Source organism: Macrotis lagotis, chromosome 1, assembly GCF_037893015.1.
Source record: "Macrotis lagotis isolate mMagLag1 chromosome 1, bilby.v1.9.chrom.fasta, whole genome shotgun sequence".
Taxonomy (NCBI): domain Eukaryota; kingdom Metazoa; phylum Chordata; class Mammalia; order Peramelemorphia; family Peramelidae; genus Macrotis; species Macrotis lagotis.
This window is the reverse complement of record NC_133658.1, coordinates 492,752,086-492,766,485: the sequence shown is the minus strand read 5'-3', so window position 1 is coordinate 492,766,485 and position 14,400 is coordinate 492,752,086. Positions and strand designations below refer to the sequence as shown.

The 14,400-nt window shown below is 37.5% G+C and overlaps 1 protein-coding gene across 4 annotated transcripts in view; it reads right to left on the bottom strand.

Moving 5' to 3' along the window:
• Positions 1–14,400, bottom strand: part of PRDM15 (PR/SET domain 15) — a 184,523-nt gene that overhangs the window by 96,704 nt on the left and 73,419 nt on the right. For all 4 annotated transcript variants that reach the window (XM_074213837.1, XM_074213838.1, XM_074213840.1 and 1 more), the window contains one exon: positions 13,638–13,770. In XM_074213837.1, the coding sequence (XP_074069938.1) occupies positions 13,638–13,770 (133 nt within the window). The remainder of the gene's footprint in view (positions 1–13,637; positions 13,771–14,400) is intronic.

Below are 14,400 nucleotides of genomic sequence, written 5' to 3'. Positions count from 1 at the left end.
TACAGGACTAGGGTGAAGCATAGAGATTGGAGGAGAAGGGGAAAATATGAGGGACTTAATGATGATGAACTGCATGTATTCCTGTATAGAAAAGTGACACTGATAATACTCATACGAACCTTCTCAGTTAATAGAGCAGGCAGAGGGAGCTTTTATAGTTGAAGCACAGGAGAAAGCTGAATTCGAAGATAAAATATGGTGTAAAAATGGAGTCAATAGAAAAAAAAGAGAAATGTAATGGGAGAAAGAAAAAGGAGAGGGGGAATAGGCCAAGATATTTCATATAATAAGATTTTTCTTTATTATAATGAGCTATTACAATGATATGGAAGGGGAGAAGGCAAGGGGAACAAGGGAATCTTCGCCCTTATCAGAGGTGGCTAGGAGAGGAAACAGCAAATGTACTCAGTGGGGTACAGGCATTTGGAGTAAGAAGGAGAGAGGGGGGGACGGGGGAAGGGGGGGGATGTGAATAAAGGAGGAGAGGATGGACCATGGGGGGAGAGTGGTCAGATATAACACATTTTCTTTTTTACTTCTTGCAAGGGGCTGGGATTGGATGGCCTGTCTGGGACCACAGGGCCAGGTGGATTCTGGGCCTAAGGGGTGGTATGGGGGCTCAGGGCCTCTTGGCCCCAGGACCAGGGATCTGTCTGCTGCACCACTCAGCAACCCTACAGCAGAGTCAGAGTGAAAGGAGAGAGAAAATATAGCACATGGTAATGGAGAAATATGAAAGGAGGGAGTTGCGATCAGCAATGGCAATGCTGGAAAAATATGGAAGTAACTTTTGTGATGGACTTATCATAAAGAATGTGATCCACCCACAACAGAGTTGTTGGTGTTGGAACAAAGACTCAAGCACATCTTTTATTATTATTATTTTTTTTGGGGGGGGTGCAGGGCAAATGGGGCTGGGTGGCCTGCCTGGGGCCACATAGCAGGGTGATCCTTGGGTATCTGAGGCCGGATTTGGCCCCAGGTGCTCCTGGCTCAAGGGCCAATGCTCTGTCTACCACCCAGCCACCCCTACTATTATTACTATTTTATTTTATTTTGGGTCTTTTTCTTCTTTTTTTTGGTTTTTGCAGGGCAGTGGAGTTCGGGTGGCTTGCATATCACATGGCTGGGTGATTGTGGGGTGTACGGGGCCGGATGTGGGCTCCGGTGCCCGTGGCTCCAGGGCTGGTGCTCCGTCCATTGCTCCACCTGGCCATACCTACAATTATTACTATTAGTTTTTTAATTTTAATTTTTTTCTCTCCCCTTCACTTTATTGCTGAAGCAAGTCTATATTTATGGGGGGAGGGGGTATTTCATTCACTCTTAAACAAGAATATTTCACTAATGTAAAAACAACAGTAATTGTACAAAATGAGAATAAATATTAAATTTAAAAAAAAAAAAAGTATTGGGTCTGGAGTCAGGAAGACCTGAGTTCAAAATTGTCTTTGGGCATTTAATTAGTTGTGTGACCTCAATCAAATTGTTCAATCTGTATCTATTGCAATATCCTTATGGATAAAAGGGGAATAATAATCATTACACCTCCCTCTCAGTGTTGTTGCAGAATCAAATGAGATAGTAATTGTAAAGCACTTAGATAATAATTGTAAATATTTAGCACAGTTCCTGGCACTGCTAGATAAATGTTCATTATTCTTATTCTTATTAATCACTACTACTACTACTACTACTACTACTACTACTACTACTACTACTACTACTACTACTACTACAGTGCAAACTCCCAGGAACATGAGACTGTTTCTTTTATGGTTTTGAATCCCAGTACAGCCTGGCATATTGTAGGCACTTAAAAAATGAATAATCATTGACTGATGCCTTAAACTTAAATTCTAGTTTGCTTTAAATGTTTGTGCTACTCCTCTCTTATTCTAAAACAACAAATATTTATTAATGGTCCCGTAAAGTGAAAAGGTACTAGAAGAGATACAAGGATGAATAAGACATGATTATTTTATGGAGACTATAGTCTGGGAAGAAAGACACATATAAAGAACTATGTGACAAAAAGAAAATATTAAAATCTGAACAAATGCTATTCTTGATACACGGAAGGTCTTTTCGAACAAGCAGTATTTAAATTGGATTTTGAAGAATGGGTAAGATTTCACTAATCAGAAATCAGGATAGGTTGAGAACTTTGTACATTCTAATCTTTGCCTTAAGATGAAGACAGAAGAAATCCCTCGAGACTGGTCCCAGTGGCCCAGCCACTCACTGTGCCCCTGGGACACCTCTCTCTCACACACAGAGAAATGGCCAAAACCCCATCTACCACCCCCCCCAACTATGACCAGGCACAAAAGTTCCCGAAAACCAAAATTCACAGGAGACACCAGAAATTGTCAATGGGGTCTGTAAAATTCAGCCCCCACCTAATATATAGAGAAGTTCCCTAGATCTTATGTAGTGCTTCACCCATTGCAGACTGGTAGACCCTTGTGAGCAACCATCCAGCTCTTCTAATGTATCCTCTCCTCTCTTCCACCTCCTCTATGCCTCTGACTGGGAAGACCTGTGTTTACTCCATAAGGATTATGTTAATAGAAAAGGCCAGAGTATGTGAATGTCATTAAGTAAGACAGACTTAGGTCAGATATAGAGAATCCTGATTGAAGGGTGGAACAGTTTAGATTTTATACAATAGACAGTGAGGAAATAAAGAAGTTTATAAACAGTGGAATGACATGATGAAATTTTTTTCATCAGATATTATTCTAGCATAGGAGATATATTGGAAGGAGGGAAATTTTAGAAATTCTCTTTTAAAAGATGGCCGTTAAACTAAGAGGTTACTAATCAGTAACAAAGATAAAAAGGAAGGAAGTAGAAAGGAGGGAACAGATTAAAGGAGGTAGAGACTTGGAAATTGATTGGAGAAGATAGATGCCTTCAAAGCAAAAGGAAATTCAAAGACTACAGTTAACCAAAAAAATGAAAATTAGGTAGAGAAGCAGGATTTGAATGAAAAACAATTTTAGACATGGTGAATATGAGATAGCAGTGTTAAATCTAAAGGGAAATGTTTAAGAGGAATTTAGGAATGAATGTTTATATCACGATTACACAGAAATAATAGTTGAAGCCATAGGAATTTGAATTCTATTTTCTAAGCAATGAGGAACTACTAAAAGTGGTTGATGTGATCAAATCTACATTAAAAAAAATTAGGTTGACAAGGAAAAATACTGCAATGTATTATTAAAGGGATTATTAGCAAATACTTAGGGAAGTGGCAATTATTAAAAGAAAGAAAAAGTATATGATGCTTTATTAAATTTTTTTTAAAAGCAATTAAGGAAAAAATTGTAGAAATAATCAACTTGGATTTCAATGGAGCATTTCACAAAGTGTCTCAATGTCTAATCTAGTGGAATTGGAGAAATATGGGCTGGAAAGCAATTTAGAAGAATTATCAGACTCAAAAAGTCAGGATTAATAAAAGTGTCAACCTAGTGAAAGATTTATTGTAGAATATTCTGGGAATTTCCCTTGGTCCTATTTTGTGAAAATCAAGAAATGATCAAGATACTGAAGTATAGATGGAATGCTTATCAAATTTTCAAAAGACAAAGTTGGGAGTGATACATTGGCTGACAAGATCTAAAAAAAGCAGGATAGAATGATGTATCTACTTATGTGAAATTGAGAGATAGAAGAAACAGAGACACTCACTCATTGCTGGGAGAATGGCAAACTGGTGATATCCAATCTGTCAGTCCTCTGCAAAAGTTACAAAAATATATTCACACCCTTTAAGAGAGTTATCAGAAAGGGAAAAAAAGAGTTATCTGTTCATAGAGCTGTGTAGCAGTCTTATTTGTATTCATACAAAAACTGAAATCAACCTAAATGTTCAATAACATGGGAATAAGCAAATAAATTATAGTATATTGATGTAATAGGATATTGTTATACAATGACATTTAAGAAATATAAGGAACCCTACCCACCCTTTTAATTTTGTCGTCTGGTATTCTTGTCACCTGCTTGTTTAGCCCCCACCCCACCACTGACCTTTCATCACTGACCATTTTTCTCACACTCTTTCTACCTGCTGGCTCTATTGAGATCTGGCTCCCCTCTCACTGATGATTGCTAGTTACCTTTTCCAGCACTGGCTATAGCTTCTCTTACAACTCCTAATGAAGTAATCATGGAGGGGTAGTTGAATACTCCTCTGTTTATCAGTGTCATTTCAAACTTTTTCTTAATCTCCTTCAGTCAGCAATTTTCTTCTTTTAAAGTACAATAGAATTTTCATTTGAACACCACACCCTAGGTCATTCTATCATTTTCTTCTCCCCCCAACTTCTCCTTTATACCGTTACTTAGCCATTTTATGTCATGAACCCACTGGGTGTTTTCTTGGCAAAAATACTCGAGTAGTTTTCCATTTGTATCTCTGGCTCATTTTAGAGATGAGGAAACTGAGGCAAACAGGGTTAAATGACTTGTCTAAGGTTACACAATTAGCAAGAATAAAGGTCACATTTGAACTCAGGCCTGACTTCTCTCACTGTGCTATCTAGCTGCCCTACCTTTATTAGGGGATTTTAATATCCACACAGATGATCCCTTAAACTCCCTAAGCTCTCAGATCTACTTACTTCACTGCAGCTAAAAACATGGGTGACAATAAGACTAGATATCTCACTATTACCCACAAGTGAAGTCAGAGCAAGGTAATGGTCTAAGAAATACAATCTCAACATCATATAGTCATTTCAATCCACTGTCCTTGGATCTTGAATCCCTAATCTTATTGTGCTGTCACCATTCGTCTTCTGACAAATGTTGTTCCTGAATTTTTCTTCCATTCAATTTCTCCCCTACTACTTGCAACCTGAAGAATGCGTTAAGACATCTGACAATGATGCTGACTGGGTACATTAATTACAAAGTCATTTTATTCAACATGTGTTAGTCCTTCACAGCAACAAGGAATTCCTTTTATTCCTTCCTAACTGATTTACTGTCTCATTCCTCACAAAAACTTTTCTTTCCTCAATATTCACATCTCTTTCTCCTCTCTCTCTCTCTTGCAGCTGAGGACACTGTCTCTTAATAAACTGGAAAAAACTGAGGTCATTTAATGTGAGCTTTTTCTCTTTATCTCAAAACTCCTTGATGTCACTTTTACAAAGTCATTTTATTCAACATGTGTTAGTCCTTCACAGCAACAAGGAATTCCTTTTATTCCTTCCTAACTGATTTACTGTCTCATTCCTCACAAAAACTTTTCTTTCCTCAATATTCACATCTCTTTCTCCTCTCTCTCTCTCTTGCAGCTGAGGACACTGTCTCTTAATAAACTGGAAAAAACTGAGGTCATTTAATGTGAGCTTTTTCTCTTTATCTCAAAACTCCTTGATGTCACTTTCTTCTTTCCCCTCAAGTCTGACAAAGCAGCAGCACCTCCCCCTCACCAAGACTAAACTCTACATGTGCGTTTGATGCCATCACCTTCTCTCTTCTGCAACAGACTATATCCTCAATCATCCTTTCCTCTTTTGAATCTTCACCTTCTCTCTATCAACTGGTCCTTTCCTTACAGTGGTCACACTATGCTCATCTCTTACATTCCTAAAAAAAAAACCAAAACCCTCAGTAGACATTCCTTTTAGCCATATTTTTATGTTTTTCTCTTAAGACAACCTCCTTGAAAAAGTTGTCTAAACTTGCTGCTCCTATTTCCTGTTTTCATTCAATTCTTTACAATCTGATTTCCAATTTCATCATTTGATTGCAACTGCTCTTACTAAAGTTAATAATCATTTCTGAAATGGCAAAGCTGATGGTCTTCTAATCTGCTGTTTATATTACAATTTACTACCCTTTCTTCATCTCTCTGCATTTTTCTGATAAAACTCTCTCCTTTCTGTCTCTTTTGATGGTTCATCATCCATATCATCCATCTGAAGTGTAGGTTATGTATATATCCTTTCCAGATGGAGCCCTCAAGCCCTCTCTTAGTCCCACTACTCTTGTCCCTCTACCTACTCTTAGTAACTTCAGTAGTTCAGATAACTACAGAAATTTCCTGATCTATTATCCAGTCCTGTTCTAATTTCTGAGTGTCAATCCAGTTTTACCAATTATCTAATGGACATTTCAAATATGATATCCAAGAAACATCTTAAACTTAGTCCAAAATGAGTTCATTGTTTTTCCCTCTAAATGTTCCCCTCTTCCAAAATTCTCTATTTCTGTTGAAAGCACTACCATCCTTCTAGTGTTTCAGGTTCATAACCCCACACTTCCTCAGCTCACATATTCAGCCAGCTGTCAAATAAGTATACTTTATAAACTCATTTTATTCTCACAACCAGCATAGGAGATGAGTACTATTATCATCCTATTTTGGAAATGAAGAAACTAGGATAACGGGAGTTTAAATGACTTAGTCACCTGACTGATTTAGGGTCCTACAATTAGTAAATGTGAGAGCTGGATTTGAAGTCAGATCTTCAAAACTCCAGGTTCAGAACTATATCCAATATGATCATCTTTTGTCTAGATTGTTGCATCATTCTCCTAATTGATCTCCCTGCCCAAGTTTCCCCCACTCTAAACAATCCACTATATTGCTGTCAAAATTTTTCTTATGTATTTAGCTGACCATATCCCTTTCTAACTCAATAATTCCAGGGGTTTCCTAATTTGTCTATGATCAAACAAAAATGCCTCTGTCTAAACTTCAAGTCCTACAAAACTCTGACCCAAATCTATCTTTCAAAATTCAGTTGTGTTAAGCTTTTATTTCCCTTTTCCATTCCTTTTTCATATCTTTTCTTTTCAATTTCTTTTACTCTATTATTCTCATTTAATTTCTAAAGACATTTTTCACTCTTAAAAAAAGAAACAAGAAAAGCTCTTTCCTTCATCTCTTCCAGAAATTCAACTTGAATTTGGGTGCAAAATATGATTTTTCACACTAAGGCTTTGCTTACAGCTATTTTGGACTCATTCTCTTCTTCTGGGCTGATGTCTGAGTGTCCTTGTTATTATAATTGCTTTCTTATAGTGGGATTCTTTTTTTGTTTGCTCCTACTTCCAAGTCTTCCTGATTTTGAATTTTATATTAGGGCTCTTCATACTTCTTGAGGAAATATATGGGTTGGCTCTGTTGCTGCTTTCTTGGGGTAGCAGGAAAGGAATAAGAATTTATATATCATCTAATACTGTGCAAAGTGTCTTTCAAATATTACCTCATTTGATCTGTTTTAGTTATTTATTTATTTTTGTTTGTTTTCCTTCCACCCTCCCTTCCTACCCCCCTCCCTCAGTGATGAACCATCAGGTTAGCATTGTACATACATATTTTTGATAAACATGTTTACAGATTATTTTCAGTAGGAGGAATTAGGAGTAAGGGCAAGAGATGCATAAGAAAATTTTTATAAATTCATTAGATTCTGAAGGCTTGGTTTTTATTGTGTGTGTGTGTGTGTGTGTGTGTGTGTGTGTGTGTGTGTGTGTTTTGTTTTGTTTTTCTTCCTCTGGATGGGGATAACATACATAGCCAATCTAATACAATTGTCCTAGTTCTCTGAACTACTGGGAGGAGCTGCTTCCATCAAGGTTGATCATCTCACAATGTTGTTGTTGGTTTTTTTTTTTTAGGTTTTTGTAAGGCAAATGGGGTTAAGTGGCTTGCCCAAGGCCACACAGCTAGGTAATTATTAAGTGTCTGAGACCTGATTTGAACCCAGGTACTCCTGACTCCAGGGCCTGTGCTTTATCCACTGGGACACCTAGCCGCCCCTACAATGTTGTTGTTAATGCGTATATTGTTCTCTTGGTTCTACTCCTTTCAATCAGCATCAGGTCCCATAAGTCATTTCTTAATTCTCTAGCATCTGACTATTTATGATTTCTTATAGAACAATAGTATTCCATAGTATTCACATACCATAATTTGTTAAGCCATTCCCCAATTGATGGGTAACCCTAGTTCATTTGATCTTTATAACAAACTAAACTTGGGATGTAGGAGCCATTATTTATTCCCATTTGATAGTTAAGCAAACAGAGGCAAAACAGAGGTGAGGTGACTTGCCCAGAGTTTCACAGCTCTTAAGTATCTGAGATTGGATTATAATTTAAGGCTTCCAGATACCAGGTCAAGAGTTCTACCCATTGCAGTACTTTTAAGGATCTCAGGTATATCTCAGGCTCAGACCTTTAAACTTTCAGGACTTCCATAGCTGTCTAGTTCAGTGGAAAGCTGGATTTCTGCTTTCTGACCTGAGATTTAGTCTGAGCAATGAGACTATGGGCTTGCCCTGGTTGGAGTCCTAGTAGACTGCTGTTAAGATTCAGCCACAATCAGCCCATTGGAAGGCTCAGCCCATTCAGAATGATAGTCCTGCAGTTGGGAATTTTTGCTTTTTTTCAGTCTGTTACAATCTTCAGATTGGGTTGGATGCTGGAATTTAGCTCTTGCTCCACTTCCAGGTCCAAATTGATGTTTGCTTTTGAATTTCTTCCTTGCTTGGGTCAGAAACCTCACCTTACTCTTGATTATCTTTTCCTAGGCACAGGTCTCCTCCTCAGTCCACCTTAGGATATAGGTCTCTGAACTTGATAGCGAATCAGCCCATCAGATAGTCAATAATCATTTATTAAGTACAAGCAGTGAGCCAAGCATACAACTAAGTCCTATAACAAAGTAAAAGGGAGGAGGGAAGGTAGTCCCCACTCTCAAGGATTTCAGTCTAATGGAGGAGACAACTTGCAAACAAGTTACTTACAAACAAGCTACATTTAGGATAAACTGGAAATAATAGAGAAAAGGCATTCAAATCAAGAGGGATTGTGAAAGCTTTCTGTGGAAGAGATTTTAGCTGAAACTCCAAAGAAGCCATGAAAAATCTAGACAAGAGATGAGGAGGGAAAACATTTCAGCTATGGTAAGAAAACGAGAGAATTTACCCAGAGCAGAGAGACAGAATATCTCATTTGAAGAATAGCAACAAGGATATCAATATTAATGAAGTGAAGAGTATGTGAGGAGTTGAAGGTATAAGAAGATTGATGCTTATGAAAAGCTTTGATGCCGAATAGAGAATTTTGTATTTGAACCTGGAAGTGATAGGAAGCCTCCAGTACAGGTATGGGGTTAGTACTTCAGGAAAATCACTTTGATATCAAGGCTGAATGGATAATGCACTAGAGTGAGTAGTAGTCAAGTTGGGGTGATGAAGGTCTTCTGGTCTACACCTATTCCTGCATACTGCTTAAGTCTGACCTGGGATCTCATCATGGCCTGGTATGCAGATTCTCCCTGGGCCAGAATGTTCTGCATGGCCCATTGATGGCTAAAACTCATTCCTGCATCCAAAGACTTTTCATCTTTCTCCTGTTGTCAACTCAGACTTGACTTCCCAATCAGGATTCAGTCTGCTTTTTCCAGATATCTTTAGAGAAGTTGGGAATCTGGGGAAGCTCACAGAATTTCTTCTTCCTTTTACTCTGCCATTTAAGATCTACCTCCTCTACTACTGTCACTGAATTTTTAAAAATTAAATCTAATTGGGGTAAAGTCAAGAGGCAGCATGAGAACAGCCTTTCCTAGGAGCTCTCTCCAAAATATTTCAAAAACCTTAAAATTATGACTCTAATTAAATTTTTGAGAGAGAGAACCCACAGAAAGATTCAGTGAGGCAACTCGCTAGGCCAAGGTAACCTGGAAGACCATGGGAAGGCACTGTTCCATGGGGTTGGAGAGGGCAGCAGCAGAGCTGGAGGCAAGGAACAATTCATGGAGGCGCCTGGAACCCTGGGAGTGCTGGCTCCCTGCAGCAGAAGCGACTTCCTGACCTGGCAACCCAGGGAATATCAAGCACAACTTGGAAGATCAGCAGAGGAACCTCTGCCAGAGTGAGCATGAAGCCCAGGCCAGCATGGCCCTCCTCAGCAGGACCACAGCCCTCAGTGCAGCCCAGATCTCAGGAAACGGAAGCAGGCCCACAGAGCTGCCCAGCAGGGAGTTGCCTGGCAGCTGCTCCCAGAGCACTCAGCCCAAGGAAGGTAAGGATGTGGAGGGAGACTGTCAAGGTCTCTTCTCTGTCCCTGGGACAGGATTCTGGTGCACAGGCTAGGGAAATGAATAAACAGAAAAAAAGGAACCTGACCATAGACAATTACTTTGGTCCTATGGAGAATCAAAACACACACTCAAAAGAGAAAATTCAAGCTGCTGTATTCAAAGAATCCAAGAAAAATATGAGTTGAGCTCAAACTAGGCAGAGTTCAAAAAAGATTTTGAAAATAAAGTAAGAGGTAGAGGAAAAATTGGGAAGAGAAATGAGAGATGCAGGAAAAACATGAAAACCAAGTCAGGAGCTTGGTAGAGTTCCAAAAAAAAATGCCGAAGAAAACAACATATTAAAAATCAGTTTGGGTCAAATGGAAAGAGCAGTTCAAAAAAGTTAATGAGGAGAAGAATGCCTTAAAAAGCAGAATTGACCAGATGGAAAAGGAAATAAGAAAGTTCTCTGAAGAAAACAACTTCTTCAGGGGCGGCTGGGTGGCGCAGTGAATAGAACACTGGCCTTGGAGTCAAGAGTATCTGGGTTCAAATCTGACCTCAGACACTTAATAATTATCTATCTGTGTGGCCTTGGGCAAGCCACTTAACCCTATTGCCTTGAAAAATCTAAAACAAACAAACAAAAAAAAAACCCCAACTTCTTCAAATGTAGAATGGAGCTAAGGGAAGCTAGATGATTTTGTAAGGAATCAAGACACAATAAAACAATATCAAAAGAATGAAAAACTAGAAGAAAACATGAAAAATCTCACTGAAAAAAATAAATGATCTGGAAAACAAACAGATCCATTACTGGGCTACCTGAAAGTCATGATCAGGAAGAAAGCCTTGACTTCATTTTTAAAGAATTGCAACAGGAAAATTACCCTAATATTCTAGAAGTAGAGGGTAAAATAGAAATTGAGAGAATCCACCAATCTCTTTCTGAAAGAGATCCCCCCCCCCAAAAAAAAAACCAACCTCCAGGAATATTATAGCCAAGTTCCAGAACTCCCAAGTCAAAGAGAAAATATTACAAGCAGCCAGAAGGAAACAATTCAAATATCATGGAACTACAGTCAAGAGTCAAGGAAATAGCATTTGCAATGGTATTGAAGGGGGAAGGTGAGGGGGAATGAGGGAAGCTTCATTCTCATCAGAAATGGCTCAGAGAATAAACAACATACACATACGCAATAAGGTATAAAAATCTAGAAGAAAAAGGAGAGAAAGGGGATGGGAGAAAGGGGACACAGAGAGGGGAGGGGGGATAATGGGAGAGGATAGTCAGATATAACACATTTTCTTTTTTTACTTTTTGCAAGGTGGTGGGATTAGGTGACCTGTCCAGGACTATGGGGCTGGGTGGTTGCTGGGTCTCTGGGACAGGATGGGCTTGAGGATAAATTCTCTTTCCATGTGGATCCTGGATGCCTTTTTTTTAAGGTTTTTGCAAGGCAAATAGGGCTAAGTGGCTTGCCCAAGGCCACACAGCTAGGTAAATATTAAGTGTCTGAGACCTGGTTTGAACTCAGATTCTCCAGACCCCAGGGCTGGTGCTCTATCCACTGCTCCACCTAAATGCCCCCTGGATGACTTTTATAGTAGCAATGAACAACTATGAAGTGAAAATTTATCTCCCTGTTTCATGATTAACAAACAGATGCCTAAAAGGCTTATTTGTGTTGCTGGGCTTTATCTGTATGGAAAATATCTACTGGAGAAATGCCTTTAAGGTAGTCTTTTATATTAGCAGATTAAATGCTGTTTTAGGGTAAACACATTAAATAAAATAATCTTTAAAAATTTTTTAAAAATAACTAGGAATGAGTCTAAAGTCTTATTATTGTACTTTTAAAAAGTAACAACACAAATATCAGAAGAGAAAGGTAAAAAAAAGAAAAAAGACAAAGGTATGAAGACAGAAGTTCATGTGAAAAAAGAACTAGAGATTTTAGCCTACTCCAAATTCATTGAATTTAGTCAATTCAAACTCATGTGATAGAGTAGACAAAAGTTACTGCAATCTTGGGCAGAAATAATAGATACGCAGCAATAAGAATCAGGAAAACAATATAATCGTATGATTATAGAAGTACAGATTTAGAGCTGGAAGAGACTTTAGAGATTATTGAGTTCAATCCTTTCATTCTATACACGAGGAATATGAGTATTAGAATTATAAAGTAATTTGTCCAGAATGAAAAAAATTACAATTGAGCTGGTATTAGAACTCATGTTTTATGGACTCTCAACCAATGTTTTTCAATTGCTCCATGTAACCACTTCTCTATCCTTTGATTTAATCAGAGCAGTCATCAGGAACTGGACTCAGTTTTGAATTCTACTATTTTTTTTTAAGAGAAACCAACAAACCAGAATATGTTCAGAGGCTAGAAACTAAGATGGGAGAGGACAAGGGAACCCTGTTATATGAGAACTAGGTGAAAGAATTTGGGATATTGACTTGGAAGGAAGAAAGTGATTTAAGAAGGATAAAGGAAAAAAAGTGATAATTCTCTTTAGTTATTTGGAGCAATATCTAATGAAAGAGGGAATGAAATTGTTTTTTATGATCCCAAGGGACAAAACTAGGAATAAAGGGAAGTAGCAGAAAGTCACATTAAGACTAAATAAAAAGAAAAAAAGACTTCCTATTTTGGGACAATCAATATTGTCCCAAAGTGGACTGATTTAATGTGAGAGATCATTAATTTACATTACTATGGAGCACCAAATTGAGGATTTGTTATTGTGGAAAGCATAATTATTTAGGTACAGTTTGGACAAGATAACCTTTGAGGCTCCTGGCAATAGACTGAATGATAACAGATAATGAGATCACTAAAGGAGGAAATACTTTGAAGGAACAGAGGTAAACTTTTGCAAATATTTACATAGAGCAAAAGAAGGAAGAGAAGGAGGTAGAGGAGAAGAAACACTCAAAAAGAGAAAAAGAGAACCAAAGGACAGAAAGATTAAACCAAGATGAAATAAAGTAGTTAGGAGTGTAAAATAAGAATTGGAAAGTCAAAGAGAATGTGAACTATGAAAAGGATACTGAATATGTCAAGAACAAAGACAGTGGTTATTTCAAAAAGGGTCATTTTTCAAGATTGAGGTAGGGACAGAAGCTAGAATAAAAGAAGTTGAAGAATAAATGGTTGGTGACAGAATAAAAACAAGTAATTCAGAAAGGAATAATGAAAGGATTTTGTTATAAAGGGAAACAGCATATTTGTAACATATCAAACAATACATGATTTAACCATCCATAATATTAAATAAAATTGGTCCATTTTCAACAGATCATTTTGTGCTTGTGTCCTAGCTAATAAAAGGAATTCTAATAATTTTTTTTTTTGGCAAGGCAGTGGGGTTAAGTGACTTGCCCAAGGTCACACAGCTAGGTAATTATTAAGTGTCTGAAGCCAGATTTGAATTCAGGTCCTCCTGACTACAGAGTCAGTGCTCTATCCACTTACCACCTAGCTGCTCCCCAATTCCATCACTTCTTACTAGGCATCTTATTCTGTCTGCAAAGAAAGAACAAAAATTTTAACTGATAACTTACTTTGGAACTGAATTAATGTCTTTTGTTGTACTGGGTAGCTTTCCTAAAACAAGCTCCATAATCCGTTCATCTGTAGATGAGTTAAGGTCTTCATCAGGTGGGATTTCTGTTATAATTTCTGCCACTTGATCCACTGGTGAAGGTGAAGTGGGGGGGGGGGGAGAAGGGGAGAAAAATAAATTACACACACACACACACACACACACACATATATAAAAACACAAAAATCTAAATTTTATATAAAAATAATACTTGAGTTATATGACAAAATATCTGAAACAAACTAAAAAAAAGGTTTATGAAAGCACATTAAAATCATGTGAAAAATAGATTAAGTTTGAATAAAAGCAAAAATCGTTCACAGTCAAATAAGTCAGTTTGGAGAATCCAAATAGTATGAGATGCAAGATAGCAAAATTAAGTTCTTGCCCTCAAACTGGTTATTCATTAATGATAGTCATAATGAATCAGACTAGTTCACAATTTCCTGGTAATTAAAGCTTTACAAAGTTTTTGCTGATAACTTTACCAAGTCAGTATTATTATTATTATTATTATTATTATTATTATTATTATTATTATTATTATTATTATATTCACTTTTAAATATGAGGAAATTGAATATGAGGAAATTAAATGAGGAAATTGAAACCCTGAGAGACTTGTGCCTTTTCCATGAACAATAAAGTCTTAATAAGTTAGGCCCTCTGATGTCAAATTCAGTGATCTTTCTACCAGATCATACTGCTATAAAGGTAAATCA